The sequence below is a fragment of the Scleropages formosus genome, chromosome 11, assembly GCF_900964775.1.
Source record: "Scleropages formosus chromosome 11, fSclFor1.1, whole genome shotgun sequence".
NCBI lineage: Eukaryota > Metazoa > Chordata > Actinopteri > Osteoglossiformes > Osteoglossidae > Scleropages > Scleropages formosus.
Genome location: NC_041816.1, coordinates 20,636,130 through 20,657,870, shown reverse-complemented (window position 1 = coordinate 20,657,870; position 21,741 = coordinate 20,636,130). Strand labels below are relative to the sequence as shown.

The 21,741-nt window shown below is 48.3% G+C and overlaps 1 protein-coding gene across 12 annotated transcripts in view; it reads left to right on the top strand.

Annotated features, from left to right (window-relative positions):
* LOC108940900 (SH2 domain-containing adapter protein F-like) overlaps positions 1-21,741 on the top strand; it is a 97,802-nt gene that overhangs the window by 56,250 nt on the left and 19,811 nt on the right. For 7 of the 12 annotated variants that reach the window (XM_029256117.1, XM_029256120.1, XM_029256114.1 and 4 more), the window contains exon 3: positions 15,596-15,931. In XM_029256117.1, the coding sequence (XP_029111950.1) occupies positions 15,596-15,931 (336 nt within the window). The remainder of the gene's footprint in view (positions 1-15,595; positions 15,932-21,741) is intronic. The other 5 variants (XM_029256122.1, XM_029256119.1, XM_029256113.1 and 2 more) reach the window with 2 other exon arrangements.

The following is a 21,741-nucleotide window of genomic DNA, read 5'->3' as shown; positions in this document are numbered from 1 at the left end:
CTAAGCACGTTTTCCTCTTGGAAGAGGACACACCTCCCAGGACTGCTTCCACACTCGTGAACACCAGGGAACAGTTCGATGTGCGTTTCCTCCATGTGGCTCTGTGGAAAGATGACGCTCTCTAACGCCACCGTATGATCTTTGGAGGGGTTTTGTCTGGAAACCACAATTCTGTCACCCGCTCCTGTGACGGCGTCGGCATTTCTGTACGTACCGAGTCCCGTTCTTACGGGCACGGCTCGGCAGCGTCAGCGTGGCAAGATCACGACGCAGTAATTAAGTCGTCACGTGGTGAAATCTACCTGCTCTTAAGCGCAGCGGCGCTGTAGACGCAAATGTTTATATTGTCATAGGAGCATTTCTGCTTTCTGAAATTCCAGATTTATTTTAATATGTATGTTGTGTGTTTCCCCAGTTATACTTTATTGCTTTACGGCACGAGCTCAAAGATTTATTCCTGTCTTTTCCACCGTTGTTGAATGTTGTTTTTTTTTTCCAACTTTTTTTTCCTTTTAATATATTTGTTTGTCACAAAAAAAACTGGCTTTATATGGCTTTCTGGCAACGTAGTTACCAAACAAATTTGATTTAATGCATGGGCACGCACAATGGAAACCTGGCACTGAGCTGCTGGTATAGGGGGTCTCCTTGAGGTTTTGGCAAGACATGGAATTTGGGGGCGTGTGTGGTGGTGTTTTGGGGTGGTGGGAGATGAAAGTACATGCCCACAGGGCCACTGTGGCGGAATCTAAATGCCCCTCCATCTGCCGCTCTTCTCATTTGCACAATTCCCACAGAAGGCTCAACGAACTCCTGGATTATTATCATAATTTCTGTTACACGGGCGGGTTTGAGCTTCAGCGGCTCAATAAAATATGTAGCGTGAATAAATATAAATATACGGCAGTCGGACGTGGCGCGGTATACGATTTGGACGGCAGATGTAATATTAATGTTGTTTTTAAAATGTAAACACCTGCGATGCAGTCTCTCTGAGTGATGGCGCTGTAAAGTCCCAGAGCGTCGCACGAGACGCAGACGACGGGAACAATTCCGGACCGCGTTCGGCATGGTAAATATCCTCCGGGAGAGAGCGGTCACTTTGGGGAAAGATTGCGACGTAGGCGTGTTGCTTGCGCTCGTGATTTCAGGTATTTCGGCATTATGCCGAAGGGCCGAGAAGCTGCTGCGGAATCGTACCCGATTCTCCTTGTTTTGCTCCTACTTTCTGCTCGGTTCTTCTCTCCTGAGGCTGTGTGTTCGTGTTCTCTACAAGCATAAATCCAATCAATCAGTCCTTGATCGCCAGCAGTTCATCATTATTCATTATTGATGATCTCAGGATCTCATACTGCTTTCCCCGGGGTCATGATTTCACTCAGAATCATCCTTTATTTCGTGTTTTTAAGAAGAAGAATATCTTTTCACTAAATGTAGTTTCTTGAGATGCGCAGCAGCTGTCGGCAAACATTCGGTACGAGAAATGTTAACTTGTTCAATTATCCAAATCGAGATGCTTGCAAACCCCGTAGGATCAATGAATATCTCTCCTTTCTGAGCAGCCTTGCGCCGGTGGCTTGTTTTGCCTCCGTGTGCTGTCGGTGTGTGTGTTTCAGGGCTAGAGCCTGTTGTTGAGGGAGGTGAACATCGTGGCGGCGATGCTGTCCACGGTTCGCAGCACAGGCTCCTCTCCGCTCCGCTCCTCAGGCATGCAGAAGGGGAGAGGGGGTTAAAAAAAAAAAACATTTGTAAGCAGAATGGTGTGATGCCTTCAGATTCCCAGGAACAAGCAAGGTCACTTTTCCCGTTTCTGTACTCCCGGGGGTTGGGTCCCCCGCATCAGCTGCTGACCTGCCTTTCTGTTACTCTGTTTAAGCATTTAGTGAGCATTTTCGTCGTCACCTAATGTTGCACTCATCCGCTTAGCACCCTTGTGTCATTGGCTGTTGCATTATTACTCATTACATTATTCCCCTCCTCTCATTGCATTGCATTTACACACACACACATTTTCAGAACCACTTGTCCCATACAGGGTCACGGGGAACCGGAGCCTACCCGGTAACACAGGGCATAAGGCCGGAGGGGGAGAGGACACACCCAGGACGGGACGCCAGTCCGCCACAAGGCACCCCAAGCAGGACTTGAACCCCAGACCCACCGGAAAGCAGGACCATGGTCCAACCCACTGCGCCACCACACCCCTTCACATTGTATTTACATTTATTTATTTACTTAGATGCTTTTCTCCAAAGCAATTCCAACAAACTCTATGTAGTGTTATGAGCCCACACACCTTATTCACCGCGGTGACTTAGACTGCTAGATACACTACTTACACTGGGTCACTCATCCATACATCAGTGAAACACACTCTTTGTCACTCGCATACTATACACACACTCATTGGGTGCTTTATTTACATTTATTCATTTATCTGACACTTTTCTCCAAACGGCTTTCAATTATTTACACATTTATACAGCTGGGTAATTTTACTGGAGTAATTTCAGGTAAGTACCATACTCAAGGGTACATAACTGGAGGCGGGATTCAAACCTGTAGCCCTTGGGTCCGAAGACAGCAACTGTAACTGCTATGCGGCCGGCTGCGCTGTTAATATTTGTCCGGTTAGTGCCGTACTCTGTGGCTGTGGTGTTACCCATACAGGTAGCGTTCGACTTAAAACACACACAACTCACGCAGAACCGTACTCGCAACGGCCGTCCCATCAAACATATTACATCATTTTTGGGTGTCGACACCTGGTCCTAGCGTCTGACGACGACTGATCCATATACTGCGCAATAACATCGACTGCGCCCGCTACCGCAAGGCGCTCGCATTCATTATTGATCAAGTCTGTCTGTAGGGCGCAGATTGCAGTTCGTGTACAAAAACTTTATTTGCAGGATGTTTCATGTGTGCTTCCATTCAAGTCGCTTACGATTTAAAATGGCCAGCAAGTGAAAATGTCAGTAGTGTAGTGGTACAGAAAAGAAAAAAATGTAATAAAGCAGGTTTTGAAAAGTACAAGTAATCGCCCAACATGGAAATATTAATATTATAATAATTTATTAATGTTATTTGTTAACATCATTGAGAATATATTATGATCATGTACTGTATATCACTGTATACTGTATTTATATTATGCTGTATATTTTACCATGAATAATGCGTGAAATTAGTGAGAAATGAACAAAACCTTATTATACAACTTAGAAATTTTTTACATATCCTCATGGTTTATATAATGAAGTATAAGGGGGTTTACCATACATGTGAAAGTCGGCTTACGCCGAGGTTGTTGGAACGGAACTTCCTCAGATGTGTCGTTCTGTATGGAAATAGAAGGGATCGTGCTTTTGTGTAAATAGATCCTTGCGTCTAATACGTTTGTAGTGTCTTCAGGGTTGATGGTGTGCGATGGGGTGTCCAACTGACTGATGTGCAGTGCCCCCCGCGGTACAGCTTCTCCTCAACAAGGGGCTCATTGCTGCATCGCCGTTAAACTCCGATGACCCTCTGCACAGCGTTCGCTGATGTTTTACTGCCCGAGTCGTAGTTTTGCAGCTCCTGGCAGTCCTGGGGCGAATCTCAGAGGTACGATGAGGGGCCATGAAATCCAGACCGGGGGGGACCCATCGCATTCTGAACGCTGTTCCTCCGCCCTGCCGATTAATTGTGTTCCCCCCTTCCAATCAAAGATGATTTCCTTGTCTTTCGATGTCTTCGAGAAGCTATTATGATTCAGCTCTAAACATCATGATATCAACAGTTGTGATTTCGAAAGTCTGCCTGATGAACAGGCCGGTTTTTCAAAGCACGTCTGCGGTTGACAGTGTCAGTAACTTAAAAAAAATTTCCTGCGGGTCGTTTCTCATTACTTTCATCGAAAGATCGAGCTGCCATAAAGGATGCGTTAAATATTTAATCCGCACGTCTCATCAGAGATCGACGACAGACGTGATGACCAAATTCAGCTCTTCTTTAGAAGAGCAACGAAGATGTGAGTAGCAAAGACCGAAACATCTTTGTGTAGATTTTGTGAGCGTGATACGTGTGTAAATAAGCGAGAATGGAAAAAGTACAGAGTACGGTACATTTGCGCATGACCGCATCTCAGGAGACTGAATACCGCAAAGGCCGGTAAAAGGAGTGCTTTCGGAGAGGTGTGCCGGGTGACGGGAAGGGGCCTTCGGCCCGGCCAATCCTCCTCGTGCTCCCGGCTCTGCCGGACGCTGCCGCGCACCCTGGTTACGCGTGCGCCGGCCTCCTTTCACGTAATGACTTATTTGTGCGCATCTCCTGTCGCCTTTCTCGGAAACGCAATTGTTCTCTTCTTCGGTTCCGTGCGTGAGGGACGTGCGGTCGGACAGACCCTCGAGGGCAATTTGCAGCTCTTCTCATTGTTTGCGCTCCTAGTTCGAGATCCTTGCTGCATGTTTTTCACTGACTAGGCACAGCTTTCTTGTTCATAGCTTTTTTTTTTTTTTTTTTTTTTTTAAAAGAAAGGTAGAGAACAAACAATATAGGGGAGCAGCTATTTTAAGGTCAATATTTTTATTCCTTTACCAAGGTTCTGTCAGTGTTTTATAGATAAGACAAGGAGCGGAAGCTTATCGTAAATTAGAATAGATGACCGCGTATGAACGAGCGCGCGTTTGTGCGATTGTGTGCGCGCGGGTGGGTCGCCGTGCGAGTGACTCTGTAATAACTATCTGCGTGCTGGAGCTATACTTTTCTGTCTCTGCATATCTTCATTTCCAAACCGGTTTCTGAACGAGCTGAACCGCTGCGGGTTTTCACAAGGGGGACATTTCTTACAATAACAGCCTTCTGTTTATCTTTTCAGATGCTTCGTGTTTAACCGTTGCGTGTTACGAATGGACTTTTCCGTCGCGCGTTTGCTGGTTGTCGTTCCGAGCCGGAAACTCAATTTACGACGTCTGACTATGACCTCCACCCGTGGCCCTTGCAGGCTGTCACTCTCCGGGGACGTGGGTTGGAGCATCAAGACAATGCTTCATATCTCTTGCCCCCTTCAGCTACCTCTTAATGAAAAAATGATGGGACTTCTTTCCCAGCAGTGTGACCTTGAGTGAAATACCACACTGCACTGGTGTTCAGAGGAAAAAATGTGATCAGATTTATCCCGGTCTCCTTGCGGGGCCCATAAATCCAGCTGCATGCTCACCACACCTCCTCGCCTTTGTTATTCTAACCTTTGCTCTGCCGGCGACCCTTATGTAAGTTCTCCTTTGTGCTGTAGGATGCAGTAAATACTGGTTTGCACCGCACCGCTGTTTGTCCGCAAGTGTCCCGTCGTGGTGCTACCGGCAGCTCCGTGGTGCTTCTCGCCACACCTCCGCCGAGGTTCTCGGCCCACTTCAAGGGAAGTCTTGGGAGCCCGCATCGTGTTCCGCAACTAAACCTCGACCTTCCATTTACTATGCCTCAGTGGCCACTCAGCAAATTAACAATTAAAACGCGGTACTCTAAATGGAATAAAACTGATCTCCCCGTTTATTCTTGGCACGTTCGTGGACTCTGTAAAGGCATCAGGAATGCATTCCTCTTTGAGGGAATGAGGAAGTCCCATCACATAATGAGAAGGCAGTCGAAAGTTGCTGTGCTGCTTCGTTCCAGCTGGGTGATATTTTTGACTGCGTGGTATTTGAAGAAAGAAGAATTTATCAAACTGGGATTATTCCCACCTTAGGGGCATGCTTCTACCCTTTCATGTGTTTGACATGATTTAGCGAGAAATCTGAGGTTTTTTTCTCAGTTTATAAAGGAAACCTAATTTTTCCGGCTCTGTCAGCCAACGTCAGATTTCCAGGCCTGACCTGCCTTCACCTCCACGACTTGTTGGGAAGGATCACCGTCGACCTTTTGCCAGGAAAGAAATATAATCGAGAAGCGATACGATCGATGTATTCCTCGTGAGGGCATTTTCCACCCCGACGAACGAACAGTGCAGAATTACTCTGGGGAGATGAATGGGATTCGAATCTATGTCCAATGACACAGCCCAGGATCTGTGAGACAGACTTGCTACCGACTTTCCCATACACCTATTCTACCATATGGTTTTACATTTATTCATTTTGCTGACACTTTTCTCCAAAGCGACTTGCAGCGTTAAGCTCCTTACAAATATTTACCCATTTATACAACTGGGTAATTTTACTGGAGTAATTTAGGGTATGTACCTTGCTCAAGGGTACTACAGCTCGAGGTAGGTTCTAGCCTATGGCCATTGGGTCCAAAGGAAGCAGCGCTAACTACTACGCCACCAGCTGACCTGGATACAGCATTCAGTAGTTTTAGTGAAGGAGGTGATGTTGGTTTCTTGGTCAGATTTTAAGGCCTGCTGTAGTTCTGTCTCAAATCCAGTTACATGGTCGCTACACCCCTTCTGACCTTTATCGGATTAATCTCTGTCCTGGCCTGCAGGGTCACGTTACATAGCTGAGTTTGATCTCAGTCCTCGTCCACATTGCACCATGCAACTACTTGTTTGTTGCTCTGCGGACCGTATTCCAGCAGACTGCTGTAACCGATGGCGGCATCCCACGGTCGCAGCCATATCGAGTTCTCGTCCCCGAGTTCTCCTTCCGCACGTCTGCAGAGCCATAAGGCCACCTGTCTGAATGTGGCCCTTTGCAGGGAAGTTTGTCACGCCCACCACATGCTCTCTACATGTCTTCCCTGTCACCGTGCCTCCGTCATTCATTTCAGTCTATATTCCAGCTCCAACGTCTGTATAAAAGTCATAATTTCACAGCACTTTGGAGGCGATACCCACCTCATCCACCCAGCATAATATGCTTAGAGAGCAGAAATGCACGAGCTTGAGCGGAGTCCCATGTAGCCTTGATGAGCAACATGTTCCCTTGGCTCCTTCTTGTCAAGGACGAAGTGAGGGGGAGTTTGGCTTTGGAGCAGTCTCCCGTTAGCCGGACGTGTTCCTGCAAAGGGGTCGGGTGGCGGGTCGTCAGTCCGACGTCAGACAACACAATGGAGCAACACGCATGGAGCGTTGCGGTCCGAGAGAAGGCGGTACACGGGGATCGCTTCCGTTTCCCACGCATTCCTGCGCTCCCGCATCCTCCTCCTCCTCTTCCTCCACCTCCTCACTGGGCTGGGCACTAGGCAAGGGAGATTATCGGATTATCACACAATAAGGAGAAGGCTTTCATTACTCTTTGCGAAAGAACCGTGATTTCCCGGGCCAGGAGAAAATCTTTTTTCTCCGCTGCTGGGCTTTAGGGTTTGCTGAGCTCCGAAAGATGCGGATAATTGTTAAGGCGAGTGATTACTGGTTGGGTGAAGATCGGGTTCGCAATGGTTCCCTAACCGCTTGACAAATATGCCTGGGTGTCTGCGTATTCTTACTGCTGCTGTGTTTGGTTCCCCCTGGCCGTTCCTCCGCGTCCACCGAGGAGCAGGGTTGAGGTTGTGTTGAGGGCCTTTGGCGAGAGGAGTGCTTGCGGCAGACATAGGTCCAAAACTGAACCCCTCCCCATCTTCGAAAGTGTCATTTGCCCTCTCTGAGCAGGCTGGTCTGTGGAGAGGGTTAGCGAATTGATCAGCTCGCCTCAAACCGGTCCTCCGCCAAGCACCCGGGCTCTGCTGGGTTAGAACTCCTACCAGAGTTGGGTCAGCATCAGCAGGAAAGTAGTGGGTCATATGAAGGAATTTTTTCCATCTAGAAAATATGAACCACAGCCTTCTGTCAGGTTACAGGTACGGCGATGTTCAGCCCTCTTTAAAGCTGCCCTGTCTGGTCTTCACCGGTGACACCGAAATCCCAGTGTGCAGCTGTCTTCATTTACAGTACAAAAACCTGCGGGGTAGTGTAAGTGCTGTCGAGTTGAATTCTGTCAGTGGTGCAGCGGGTAAAGCTGGTGCTCGTTTGGGCATGAGTTTGAATCCATATCAGGGGGTGTTGAGTCTCCATGCTCACCCTGTGTTTCTCACTGGGTTTTCTTCTTTTTTTCCTGGGGGGAGGGACAGCAGCAATACGTGGAATACCTGCAGTTAAATTACATTTAGGAAGTTTATTATTGTAATTAAATGTATTTTTGCATCGGTGCTTTAGGTCGGTATTTTTTTTTGGTTTGCCCTGAATTTTTGTCTGATCTTGCATGCCAGCAGTGACCGCACACTCCCAGGCAGAAGATCCCATTTATCTTCCATTAATGAGCCTTCACCTGAGCCCTAATGAGCGGTAATAATGAACAGTAATGTGCCATTACAGCCTGGCAGGGATCAATGCTGCTGGCCCTGCTGTGGCCGCTGTGTGGACACGCATTTGCATGGGGGCGACACGGGCAGACTGCTGATCGAGATCCAGCACGGTCGTTCGGGTTCCTGGCCTCATGGATGCATTGAAAATGCTTCATTTCGCAATCGTACCGTTATCGTAATATGTAAGTCTAACTGCAGAGAATTTAAAATATACCTGCAGTATGTTATCATAATGTACTTGCTTTTATTCCACGTAAAAACCCAGTTCTGTGTCTGCATGCTCTGGAGATGGTTTGGGGTTTCACGTTGTCAGGATTATTTAAGTTCATGTACAACTTGCCGTACAGCAGCTCAGGAAGCTACTGTATCAGACCTTAAAGTACTTACTTTAATCTTACTTGACTTTAAAACCCAACCGAATAATCTCTGGAGTTTAAATGTGTTTCTATTCTGTCTCACCTACTGACAATCATAGTTTTTGGCAGTAAGTACATGAAAAATAATGATTCACTTTAATGATCAGTTGCATGGTTCTTGAAATTAGGGGGCCCGATGGAGCCTAGAGAACTGTGCTGCAGTTTCAACTTTTTGGATGGGAAGAGATACTTTCTTAATTTGTGGTTCGGGGAAGCTGGTGTTACATAAGCTCTGCTGATATAACTGCCCCTTGCAGACATGATAATTTAGCATTATATCATTATTGTCTTTGGTCTTTGGATGAATCCTTTGCTGACCGTAGGGCCAATGATTTTCCGTTTCAAAATTTATAATTTTCCGTTTCGCATTGAGGCAAATTCCGTTTCAGGTATAATTCATGCAATTGATGTGTCAAAAACCATTTTTTAACTGAAAATGTTTTTATTTTGATAGTATAAAATATTTTAGAATATTCTTCATTTGAATACTTAAAACAATACATTTTGTATAGAATTATTATTCTGTTTATTGAATTGTGACAGGGGGTGCGGTGGCGCAGTGGGTTGGACCACGGTCCTGCTCTCCGGTGGGTCTGGGGTTCGAGTCCCGCTTGGGGTGCCTTGCGGCGGACTGGCATCCCGTCCTGGGTGTGTCCCCTTCCCCCCTCCGGCCTTACGCCCTGTGCTACCGGGTAGGCTCCGGTTCCCCGTGGCCCCGTATGGGACAAGCGGTTCTGAAAATGTGTGTGTGAATTGTGACATTTTTAATTACATATAGTATTACTATTACACTTCTAGTATCAAAAGAGCACACAACTTCCCAATAAAAGTTTGACGTCTAAAACTGAGGGACAGCGAATTTATTTATATAGATTATGTTTCCCCGCCTAAAATAGATTTATGCACATTAATACTTACCGTTATTTGCTGTAATTAATCCATAGGGACCATTGCTGTGAAATTTGTTGTCGAATTCGCGCCAGTGTAATTTTATCAATCAGCTGTTTTTTTATTTACATACTATAATTTACTACGGGCAGTTTTTCAACGATTTGATTGGTTGTTGTAAATGAACGAACGCTGCCGAAAGCTAATTTATTGACAATTGCTTTCGCGCTAACAATATTTGATCTTCACGTTAGACTGCGTAGTAACCGACTAATTTCATTGAAATGTATGCGTATGTTTGCATCATGTGGTAAAACAACTAAATTTCTATTCGCCAAATATTTCCATCACGTCACGTGGTAATGCGCAGTTGAACAATTATAATGTACACAGTATGCGCACTCAAATCAAACAGTGGAAGATTGCTATAGAAACAAGGGCTTCTGGGAGATTTCCGCAAGTTTGGTACGTCGCTTACTTTACACCGTGTCATGGCAACATTGCCAATAGCAACATTATTTAGTGAAGAGACTTCAGAAAACTTATTTTTAATGAAACTTCAACAATTAGACATTGTTTTCGCTAGATTTTTGTGCAAAATACGAAATTTTGCGTATGAAAACCTAAATTCCATTTCAAAATGTTAAATCCGCGAATTCCGTCCGTTTTCCGTGATCGCGGAAAATCATCGGCCCTATGACCGTTTGTGGGACCTCCATGCCTCCACGGGGTCTCCACTGTTACCTGAGTCACAGGCCGACACACTGTCTGTCCTGCGGGGTGATGGATCCATAATTTCATGGCCGTCCATGTCCGCGATCTTGTAGTGGGAGTGGGTCATCCTCTAAGAGGGCCCTGGACTCCTGTTTGGAGTAGCAGGTAGAAGTTAAGGCCAACGCTTGCTAATGCAAGTTAGGAGCTCAAGATCCAAGGGAAGATCCTTGTGCTGTAGTTTAGTAGTTTTCTGGGGTTTACTTAATTGTCTGAGGTTAATATTCAACTGCATCATATCAAGTAGGAACTAACTATGAAAAATTTTGTAATAGTCAACATAAGATTTTTTTACACAATTTGAGCCTTGCATCAAACATGAGCTTAAGAACCAACAGCGTTTTCAAGCTATAGCTTCAACAGGCAGAGTTTTTCTTTCCCTAAAGTTGTGCATTAAAAAATGGGTATTGAGGGTAGTACGTTATGTTTATGGTTTCTATGAGAAATACTTGGGGTTTTCTGGGGTCCTTTGGTATATTTGAACACGTAAATTGAAGGGTACTGGTCGTTTTGCCCCAACCGCGGTTGGGCTGATGGTGACGTAGCAGATTTACAGTGCTTCTTACATAACGTTGTTGTGACTTCCTTACTGTCACACAGAAATCGCTTTGGATTAAAGCATGAAGAATGAAAGAATATCGAAATATCCATAAACACGAGCTGCGAACGCAGCCTTTCCTCAGCTCACATATGGGTCGGTCCATCTGTAGGTTTAGCTCCGACCGCATCAAATGCCTGCGTTTCTGCGGAATGGATGGAATCCGTGTGACGAAACATCACACAAGCAGTGCACAGACAGGGCTGCTGTTGGCAACTTTGTCCTTCTGAGAGGCCGAACTGCACCGAAACTGCATGCGCCTCCCCTTCCGAGTGTACTATGAAGAGAGCCTGGCCAGGAAGGCTCGTTCTGCTCCCAGCAACCATCAGTCCTCCTCCCTTCCAGTAAACATTCTTGGTGTGGTGATGGAAGGGTGATCTCTGCCCAGCCACAGAGAGAGAGGTGTGGTGGCCAGGGGAGGGGGTGGCAGCATAACTCTTCAGAAAGCAAGGAAAGACTCGAAGAGAACCGCCAGCACTGAGTTATTGATCTTCTCTTCTTTTTTATTGCTGCCGAGGCCCCGGTCAGAGGAACGGTTTGAAGATATGAGAAATGAAGATGGGCCAGCAGAAACAAGTGAAGTTTAAGCCTGAGTAAACATGAGGCGTTCTTGCTTTGCCGTCCTTCCCACTCCACCTCTGATCAACCCCATTCTCCCAAGGTTCCTTCTCCCCCATGTGTGAGACCTTCTAATTGAACACATTCCCCCAAGGGCCTGTCCTCCTCCCAATCTGTCTAACCCCATAGATTTTGCTATTTTCGGTATCCCACAGCCCCGAGGGTCTGGAATACAGCTGAAAGGACAAGTACTGCTTTGATGGATTGAAACGGAGGTGTGACAGGCAGTATTAACCCTGTGGGGGTTGTCGGGTTTTATTTGCGGTGGGAGGGTTCAGGGACCAGGACAGTGCTCCTTGTGAAATGGAGAAATGAGAGCCTTACTTCTGGAATGCTGTCCGCTGCCCATGGTAGCCATATGTGCACGCCCTCCATCTGGACCAGGGATGTGAAGCAGCTTCCTGTAATTTACACTCTCTTTCATTCAGCCCACAAAAAGAGCACTTAAGACCATTTGGTGTTCAGATATGGCTTACAAAGTCATCATTTCACATGCCAAGACATCATAACTGTATTGGTCAGTTATTTATTCTTTATTTTTAACCACTGTCAAATCATTAACCGATTGTCAAAATGAACCATCAGCATCAAACTTCGCCTGCTAAAATATTCCGACAGCGCCATAAATATGTAGTGTTCTTTTTTGTTGTTTACCTGCAGCTTCTTCTCTTGAGGCCACTGAGAAAAAGAATAGGTGCAATATCAGTTACTTGCTCAGGCCCCTGGTTTAACCCAGTGACCTTGAGCATTTGTTCCTGCATTTGGACACCTCTAATCGATCACTTCTATCCAGACTGAGACAGGACACTTCTGGGTGGCTCGAGATAGTGTTGAGCCAGGGGAGAAGAAAATGGATAACATTCCTTTTGTTCACAGAGCTGCACTGATAAGTAACTCACATTGAGTGAAGACAGAAAACTTGGCGTCAACTGAGATGTTCCCAGATGCCATGTGTGACCCTGGGTTTCACTGGTGGCACCAGTCCACGTGTTCCAGTCTTCTACTTGGTGGAAAACCATGCATACATCCCGTATTCAAAATTTGTCACCAGTTCTTGCAAGTACTTCGGGTCTTTTTTCTTGAATTAACCTGGTGCTTCACGCTAAGTACCTGCAAGAAACCCAGGGCCGAATCTGCCATCCATCATTCTTCAAAATCTCCGGCTCAAGATCCAAGACCATCAGCATCACTGACCATTGCCATCAAAAGGAGGTGTGGGGGTTTACCATGGAGTATGTGCAGCAGCCTGATGCTGGCCATGATTTTCTGCTCTAGGTCGCTGGAATCATTTAGAGAACTGCACTTGAGAGAAAAACAGTGCTTGGGTGAAAGAAGAGGCATAGATGGTCCGAGTGGCTCCTGTCTAGGATGAAGATGTCTGCATGGATACTTAGATGTTAACGTGACCCTGGACCTGCCTCCAGGTCGGAAGACCAGAAAGGGTTGGAGTCTTGAGCCACGTCTGTCTGTGGTTTAGCTGTCCTTTTCATGATTGAGGAGGTAATCACAGGTAACCTTCATCTGAAGAAGAGGACATGCCTTTTCGGTCGTTGCAGCACAATAATAATGTCAAAGGGCTCGTTGAGCATAGGCACATCATGTTCTCTGCACTGTCCAGACTGTGTCTAATCGATGCGACAGATGTATTGTACTCTTTCATTTCTAATGTCCAAGCTAAGGTTTTGTGGGAAGCTGGAGAGTTCACTGGCTTCACGAGGAACTGGTCGCAGGTTTGAGCGTCCGTTCAGTGTGTTTGGGAACCCAGCTGGGATTTCTTCTATCAAGTGGGGACATTCTCACTCCCCCGTGTTCCAGGGTATGAACACACCCCCGAGCGCTCTCCCAAAATGGTGCTGTTCTCTTATTGCACTCTTTCTAAGTAATTTCTCAATGCACCTCCCACAAGATCAGCCTGTGTTGTGCTTGACTGTATCTAAATCAAGGAAAATGGAAAATGGATAGAATGAAAAAGCAGGACTTAGTGTAAACATTCTTGTCACATTACAGGTCAAGTTGATAAACCAAGGATCATCATAGCTTATGTCTGTGACTGACGCAATGGACTGTACTCCCAGCAGTCTTGGAGGAAAATATTTGGGTTGAAGGTCGTGTAATGGTTAGAGCTGGCGCCTTCTGTTTGAAAGACTCAAGTATATAGCAAGGAACCTGCCCTGCTCCAGTAAAAAGGAAGGAACCTAAACCTAAAAACATCAAGGAACCTAAACTTCTCCAGTAAAGAAGACCCGGCTTTAAAAATTTGCTAAACATTGGTTAACATTGTACTTGGCTTTGGAGAACGGTGTCAGCTAAATGAATGCATGAACAAAATAAAGTCCTCCACACGGAAGATTAAAAAAGCCGTGCGGCACAAGAGCTGTGAGGTTCTCGTTTATATAAACCAAATTGTGGAATGTGGAGGTGGGACTGAACGGCCAGAGGCAGTCTGCCCTTACTCAGGGTCAGGCGTGGGCCTTCACAAGGCCGGGGGTGCGGTGCCTGGTTGCCGAGTTAAGGCGTCTGAAGGCTGGATAACCTTCGACCTTTGCCAGACAAGGGTTGGGGTGTTAATGGCGCCCGGTACTGCAGGAGGGAGAGGAACGTGGCAGGGTTTGACTCAGCTCCGTCTCCCATGACAGTCTTCCTAATCTTCTCTGGCATCTTATTCACAGCCACACGCCTCCAGTTAGAGGTCCTGCCTCCCTCTCACTTCCCTTTTAAACAAGAGCTTGACCCTGTAACACAAAAGAGCATCCGTCCTCCCCGTGGCTCACAGCACCACTCCGGTAGCCCGACTCCTCCACTGCTTTCTCGTAGACCTCCTCTTCTTTTCACCGGTCCCTTAAACAGTGTTTGTTCTCCAATGCGAGGCTCTTACATATCTGGCGAGGAACTCGCAACACCCGACACTTTGAACGTGGTGATCAAAAGGGGGGGGGTGACTCTGCCATCTGCGAAATAGTTTAAAGATTTCTTCCCACCCCCTGCGGTGCAGCTCCATTACACATGGCACTTCTCTCATTTTTCCTCAAGGGCTCCCCTGGGCTGGAGGACAATTACGCAACGGTGCGGTGTGATATTTCAGCCTCTGGCCGGGCCGGCTGACGGCTCCTCGTAGCCAGAGGTCGGGCTTGTCGTGGGTGTAGGCGGACCGGGCCGGTGCCACCCGTGCACACGGTCACTTTTGTTAAACGTGGGTTATGAACCAGGCTTCGCTGCGGTTTTTCAGCACATCGTGGCAGGTGGTGCGGACCACAGGAATCGCCCTTTCCGAGCCCTTTCTTAGCGGTACATCTCACATCCCTGAGGGAACGGCACAGGTTCTTCCAAGCCCCAAACACTTTCTCCTGTTCCCAGCAGGCTGTGGGGGTTGAGTAACTCGTGCGTGGGAGGGAAGGAGACGCGGGGGGGGATCGGAGCACGGGGTTTGCCTGGAAAAGGTCATCTCTCTGCTTGGATGACTCCTCGTCCTGTTAGTTTAAGTAAGTTTTGATTTCCGACACCATGGCGGATACAGACGTGGAATTGCTCCACGAAAGCTGAGCCCTTCCAGGAGAGGCCACGTCTCTACCCTTGAAGCTTTAACATGAATCACTTCAGTACAAGTCCAATTTAGCGAATTGTGTGTTGCTTTGGGTAACGACAGTAATAGTGTGTCTACCTCGTTCCGATCGGTAAAATAAAGGTACTTCCTAAGTGAACAGGGTGGACTGTTTCGCCCTCAGTTCAGACTGTGTGATGGGTCAACTGGGCACTATATACCGTCGGCAGTCTGGAGGTCCTTTCGGTGTTGGGGTTGCGTACGTACAACGTGTCTCTTCACGTCACTGCTGCCGATGAAGACGCTTTGAAGGTCAGAGACACGGCGCGAAGGTTGTTGTGGCGGCCCTGGCGACTGTAAACACCCTCCGTCTTTTCATTTTTTTCCGCAAGTGGCGTCCTCATTCTGCGGACCGTGTGATGGGCATTATCGGCTGCTCTGCTCCGGAAGGTTCGGGCTTAAGGCGGTTTGTCCGGTGACCGTTTCCTCTGCCTCTCCCTCTTCCAGAGATCCGAGGCGTGCGGGGCCCCAAGGACGGACCCCTGCGGCAGCTGCCCCTCTACGACACGCCTTACGAGCCGACGGAAGACGGCGGCGAGCCGGAGCCCGAGCCCCCCCGCTGTCCCAGGGAGAGCCGGCTGCCCCAGGACGACGAGCGGCCCCCCGAGGAGTACGATCAGCCGTGGGAGTGGAAGAAGGACCGCATCTCCAAGGCCTTTGCTGGTATGACTGGAAGTGGAGCACTGAGCGGTGTTTGTGAGCTCCTGAACACCAGCCATTCCTGTTGTTGTCCCCCCCGCAATAAATCCAGAGCAGGAATGTCATCGCAGGCCACTCGTAAGTGTAAGGATCGCCGTGTCATTGTCTTGGTTTTTGCGGACACTCTTTCTCTACCACACGTAATTTTACAGCATATAGTCTAGTGAGTATAGGCCTCTCTGATGGTACCTTCTGTCAGTTGTGCTAGATTGGAGGGAAGGACTTGTGTGTAACCACCGAGAAAGCAAGGCTCTGCGTGTGTGTGTGTGTGTGTGTGTGTGTGTGTGTGTGTGTGTGTGTGGGGCGCCAGCGTGGCTACCGCTGCCATAACTCATCCGAGCCGTTCCAACGGATGCTGGAAGAAAACAAAAGAATCCCCTCCCCTTCAAACGCTCTTTCTTCGATTTCCATCAAATAGCATTTTTCCCCCATTGTTGAGCACCTTCCTTTTTCGATTCCCTTTTTCCACAAAGAACTCGGCTTTCTTTTGACTGCAAGTAGGTTCGGACCAGATCCTGGAACAGAGACAATGACCTGATTCCAAAATTCCTCACAGCCTCTTATGTGGACAGGTGGTTCGGGTTGCTCTGTCCCGCGTCGCCCACTCTGTGTGTGTGTGTGTGTGTGTGTGTGTGTGTGTGTGTGTGCGCGCGCTCGGGTGCCCGCATGTGTCCACTCATACATTCCTCTACATGGACGTGAGCCCGTTTTCTGTGACAAGTCACAGCACCAATGGGCGTCTCAACGTCTCTCTTTCAAACCCATTTATGTCACTGCAGCCATGTGGTACTACGGTAGCGCTGTGTGGCCTCAGTACGTATTACCACCGTTTCACCTCAGTAGCGGTAAAGTAATGCCAGTGTACACTGCGAGTTATTCTACAGAGACCGATTAGACTCAAGGTCCCATCCAGACACATCAGTAACACTTGATTTTTTTTTTTTCATTTTTTTTTTGCCCGCCCCTGTGTATAGTTTTACTTTATTGGTATATTTGTTTTATATCTTTTTACTCTCTCGGCTCCTCTGTAATTTTTCCAGTTCCAGTTTAGTCTTAATCGCTTAGTGTTTCTTTTCCCCGCTTCTGCAGTACCCCTTATTTTGAAGGTAATCGTTTTAAAAAAAGAAAAAAAACCAGATGTTTTTTTTTTCTTCTTTGTCTCTGTGTCTGTGTGTTTTTTAAACCGACTCTATGTGTATTTGTTTGTGAACTTTTGTATTTCCTTTGCTCTCCGCGCTCTGCTGCCGATGACATTCCCCCACATGCGCCGCCAGCCCCCTCCTGCGTGCGATGCGCGTAAGCGGCAGACGCTGCATCTGAAGGGCGTCCGCGGAGGGCGTGTGCCGCTCTAGGTGCTTTGATTCGCCTCATGTCGCATGCCTTTCATGTTATATTTACTGATCTTAAATTAACCATCGCACCCAGCGCCGCGTTTGGTACGAGGGAAAAAAAAGAGTACTCTCTCCTCTCGCTTGCAACAGCTGTGTGGAAAGAGTGTGTGACTTAGCTGAGGAGTCTGGGAAAATAGATGGCGTCCGATGTCCGCGTTTCGGTCATTGCGGTCTGGTTTAAAGCCCCGTTTCCCGATGACCGTATCCACCGGAGCCAAGCTAAGAGCTGGTGCCGTGCGCGACCGTGGTTGCCGGAGCGTGTTTTAATAAATGTGCTGCTGCTGGGTGGTTGCGGTCAACAGAGCGTCTTCTCCAGCTGACCCTACGAACGTTTCGCACCTGGTTTACAGCTGCTGGGGGAACAAAGACGACCAGAACCACTTCTTAAAGCTGGTGCCATCTGAGTCAGACCAGTGTGGAACCATTTTTAGAGATGACATTTCTACCCTTAAAATGGAGAGCGAAGCTGTTGATATGCAAAGTTTTCAATGAACTGATGTTCTTTTGCTCAAAGTTACGTAGAAGACACACACCCACACCCACAATGGCTACAACCGCTTGTCCTTGCGGCGAACTGGAGCCTAACCCGGCAACATAGTGCACGAGGCCGGAGGGGGAGGGGAGACACCCAGGACGGGACGCCAGTCCATCACAAGGCACCCCAAGCAGGACTCGAACCCCAGACCCACCAAAGAGCAGGCACAGGGTAACCCGCTGCGCCACCCCTTACATAGAAACTATAATTAACATACTAATAACACTAACCAAGTGTGCATATTGTTCCTTTTTTGACTGAATAGTTGTAGTGAAATAGACCTGTTTTTCTCGCCGCTCAGAAAGTCGGGCCAACAGGTGGAGTAGCGGTCAGAGTTGTTCCTTTGCAATGGAACAACCCAGGACCAAACTGCGTCTCTGATTGTAGGACCCTTGAGTGTACTTATCCTACATTGTTCCGGTAAAAATTACCCAGCTGTATAAATGGGTAATTCATTGTAAGTAGCTTAACACCGTAAGCTGCTTTGGAGAAGTGTCAGGAAAATGAATTAATGTAAAATAAGACACGCCCCCCTCTGCAGCCCCCCTGCCTTTAAACCCCTGTCCATGTGCTATATTTCACTAGGAGGGGTTCAGTCGGGTAACCCTGCCCTTATACCCATGCAGCCATTCTTCACGCATTAGGTGAGTCTTGACCCCATCGCACTCATCGAGTTACGCGTGGAGGGTGTCTGTACTCAGTCCCGTAGATCACTCGGCCCACGTGCGCTGGGATGCCGCGTTATGCGTAGAGGCTGGCGGCGGGTGAGGCCGTGCCTTATCGATGAAGCCGACATGCGTATATAGGCAGGCGGACAAAGGAAACGCGAGAGTTGACGTCTCGGTGCGAAGAAACTTGCGTTACTTAATCTCTGCCAACCCCCTCCCCACTTCGGGTGCTTGCTGGCATCCCACTCCATTAACTTGGACCGTGGCCAATGTTGTCGACGCACTTAATGCGGCGCAGATAAGGGGCCAACACCGCCGCCGTTTCATCCCCCCCTGCCCGAGGTCCTGGAGAGCCGCGTGCCTTTATGTATTTTTAATGAATCTTCAAGGGCTTAATGACCTCAGCGCTGCAAGACGGCTCCCGTGATCCGGCTGAATAATTGAGAGGGGTTAAGCTCTCCGAACGTGGCTCCGCTTGGGAAATGCGAGCTGGAGGCCTCCGCAAGCTGGCGCGCTACATCAAGGATCAGACAGTGGCGTTGCATGTGGGCTTCGCTCCTATGTCCACCCGGTGACCGTCCGAGCCCAGTTCCTGGCCGTCCCCCCTACAGATGCTGCACACCTTCTTCCTCCCTTGACCTGTCCCCACCGCCGCCTTCCCACGGCCACCAGCACACTGCTCACGTGTGCAAACGCTCCGAGAGTGTCTCTGTCGGGGGGAAAAACGGGATTTGTTCTTCACTGCAACAGACACTTTAGGGGCAGCGCCTTCGCGCTACCTGTGCCGTTGCCGCTCTCCTAATTGGGTCCGCCGTCTCGTCGCCGCTGGGAAAGCTCACTTTGGCAGTTAAAGCCCTGCAGTTATGAAAGAGGACGTACACTGCGCTCCCCCACTTTCTTCGGGATATGCAGTATATTTGCAAGCCAAATTAAGCAGTGGCGAATTAAATGCTACTCAGTGGAATTAAATGTGTGATTCATGTGCCGGCGTTATTGAAAATAATTATTACCTTGTAATTAAAAGCGTTAAGCCAATAAATCTTGGCTAAGTTAACGTGTGCATGCTTTAGGTGAACAAAATTGCCAAACAAGGAAACGACGACGCGCCAAAGAGCCCTGTTCCGGAAACATCCTTCGTTTCGGCGCGTGAGACATCGCGCAGTCGGTCACTCGAAACGGGTGACGTTTATCATAGCCCACGCTCCCGCCGCAGGAAGCCGGACCCCCGAGCGCCCCTTTCGCCTCGGTCACGAGGCGCCCCCTGCGTACGCCTGGCCTCTGCTCCCTTACAAGGAGGGCCTTCGAACCCGAGGCCGCGTCGCCGAGAAGGTCCTCGGCGTGACAGAAGCCGTCGGTGCGCTGAAACTCGGCAGCAGCGTCAGATGACGACTCTTGGGTTACAAAAGCGAGTCGTGGGCGAGGACGAGCAGGGGGCTCTTTGCGAACGTAATAATAGCTGTCACAAGCAGCGGCACAGCGGACGCGCTCGCCACCCGGTGATTCGGGACGCTCTTTCAGGTCGGATCGGTAGATCGTAACATCTAGATGAGAAATTGCTGTGTAATGACTGTTTAAGTGGCGGAGGCTCCGTGGACAATAAGGGGAGAAAGTGTGGCTCGCCGGTGTCTGCTGCAGCGATCACATTACTGGGGTTTGTACAGGCCTCCCCACCCCACCGGGGGACGTGAGGCTGTGTGTTTTCACTCGTCGCTTCTGGAGGTCAGTGTAATATTCCATATCCAGACAAATATGACCAACTGCAGTGTTCTGTGTGAAATGAAAGAATCTACAAAGGGATTTTACACTTGGGCTGACATTTGTTCATGCAGCAGACACTTTGCAGTAAAGTGATGTGCCATGGATTCTCAGGGGTTTACATGTATTCACTTAGCAGACGCTTTTCTCCAAAGCGACTTCCAATGAACTCTATTTAGTGTTATCAGCCCCCACACCTTATTCACCACGGTGACTTACACTGCTGGATACACTCCTTACACTGGGTCACTCATCCATAGATCTTTGGACTGTGGGAGGAAACCAGAGCACCCACACAGGTATGGGGAGAATGTGCGAGCTCCACACAGACTGAGTGGGGATCGAACCCACAGCTTCTTGCACCACCCAGGTGCTGTGAGTCAGCAGCGCTACTTGCTGTGCCACCCATTTGTCCCTCTTCCCTCCTCCCACAGTCGAAGTCCAAAGCGGACTGGAGACTCTAAATTGCTTATAGTGTGTATGATACATTTTTTCATTTAGCTTATGCTTTTCTCCAAAGCAACTTACAGTGTTAACCTTCTTATAATAATTTACCCATATATACAGCTGGGGAATTATTTTTTTTTTTACTGGAGCAATTTTAGGGTAAGTAGTTTGTTCAGGTTACTATAGCTGGAGTTGAGATCGAACTTGTGATTAGTGGGTCCAATGGCAGTAACTCTAACCACTACACTACCAGATTTCCCATAAAATAAATAGCTGCACTGTATAAATATGCGACTGGTTGTTGGGAGTTTATTGTGTAACACTGACACCTTGGATGAAAGTGTAATCCAAATATTAATAGTCATTATATGTTGCTTTGGTGAAAAGCAGCTGCAAAATTAATCAATGTAAATGTCTCTCACAGCTCGTCTGATAGGGGGCGAGCGACATCCGAATTCGGCCCCCGTAAACACAAAGAAAGGCCTCTTGATTTCGATGACTGAAATTTAATTCTCGCAGCTCGAGTTGGCGGATCACCGTATGCGCAGAGCCTGAGGACCTTGTCCTACTGCAGACGAGATAACATTGTAAATATTGACAACGTAACTACAACATTTAGGAAATGCATTGTCATTTTGGAGAACGAACAAATTGAATGTCATTTCCAGTTCTGTCAGTCGAAGGATGGAGAGAGACGCCCTGGCGGGGTGCGAACTGGCATCGTGCTCTCCCCAAGGTCAGAACACGCCAAGGCGCACCCCCCTGGCCCGCCACCGGTGCTGTTGCAATGGGGTGTGCCGCCTGAATCGTGGCTCTGGACACGTGCCACGCATATGGAGGAGTGATCTGGTCTAATGCCGTGTCGACCGACAAGCTGTTCACCGCTGCGCCGTTGATGACGGGATGCCTCGTTGCCCTGTTGTAGGACTCTCGCTTACGTAAGCGTCCTTTATTTGTCCAGAAGTTAAAAGGAAAATGTTCCCCGTGAGCCATGCCACTGCGTGTTCTATACTGTACGCCGCCGCCGGGAGCCAGAGCCTTCAGAAGCAATCATCCGCATGGTGACAGAGCGTCGGGGCTGAGCCGCTTCCCGCCGGC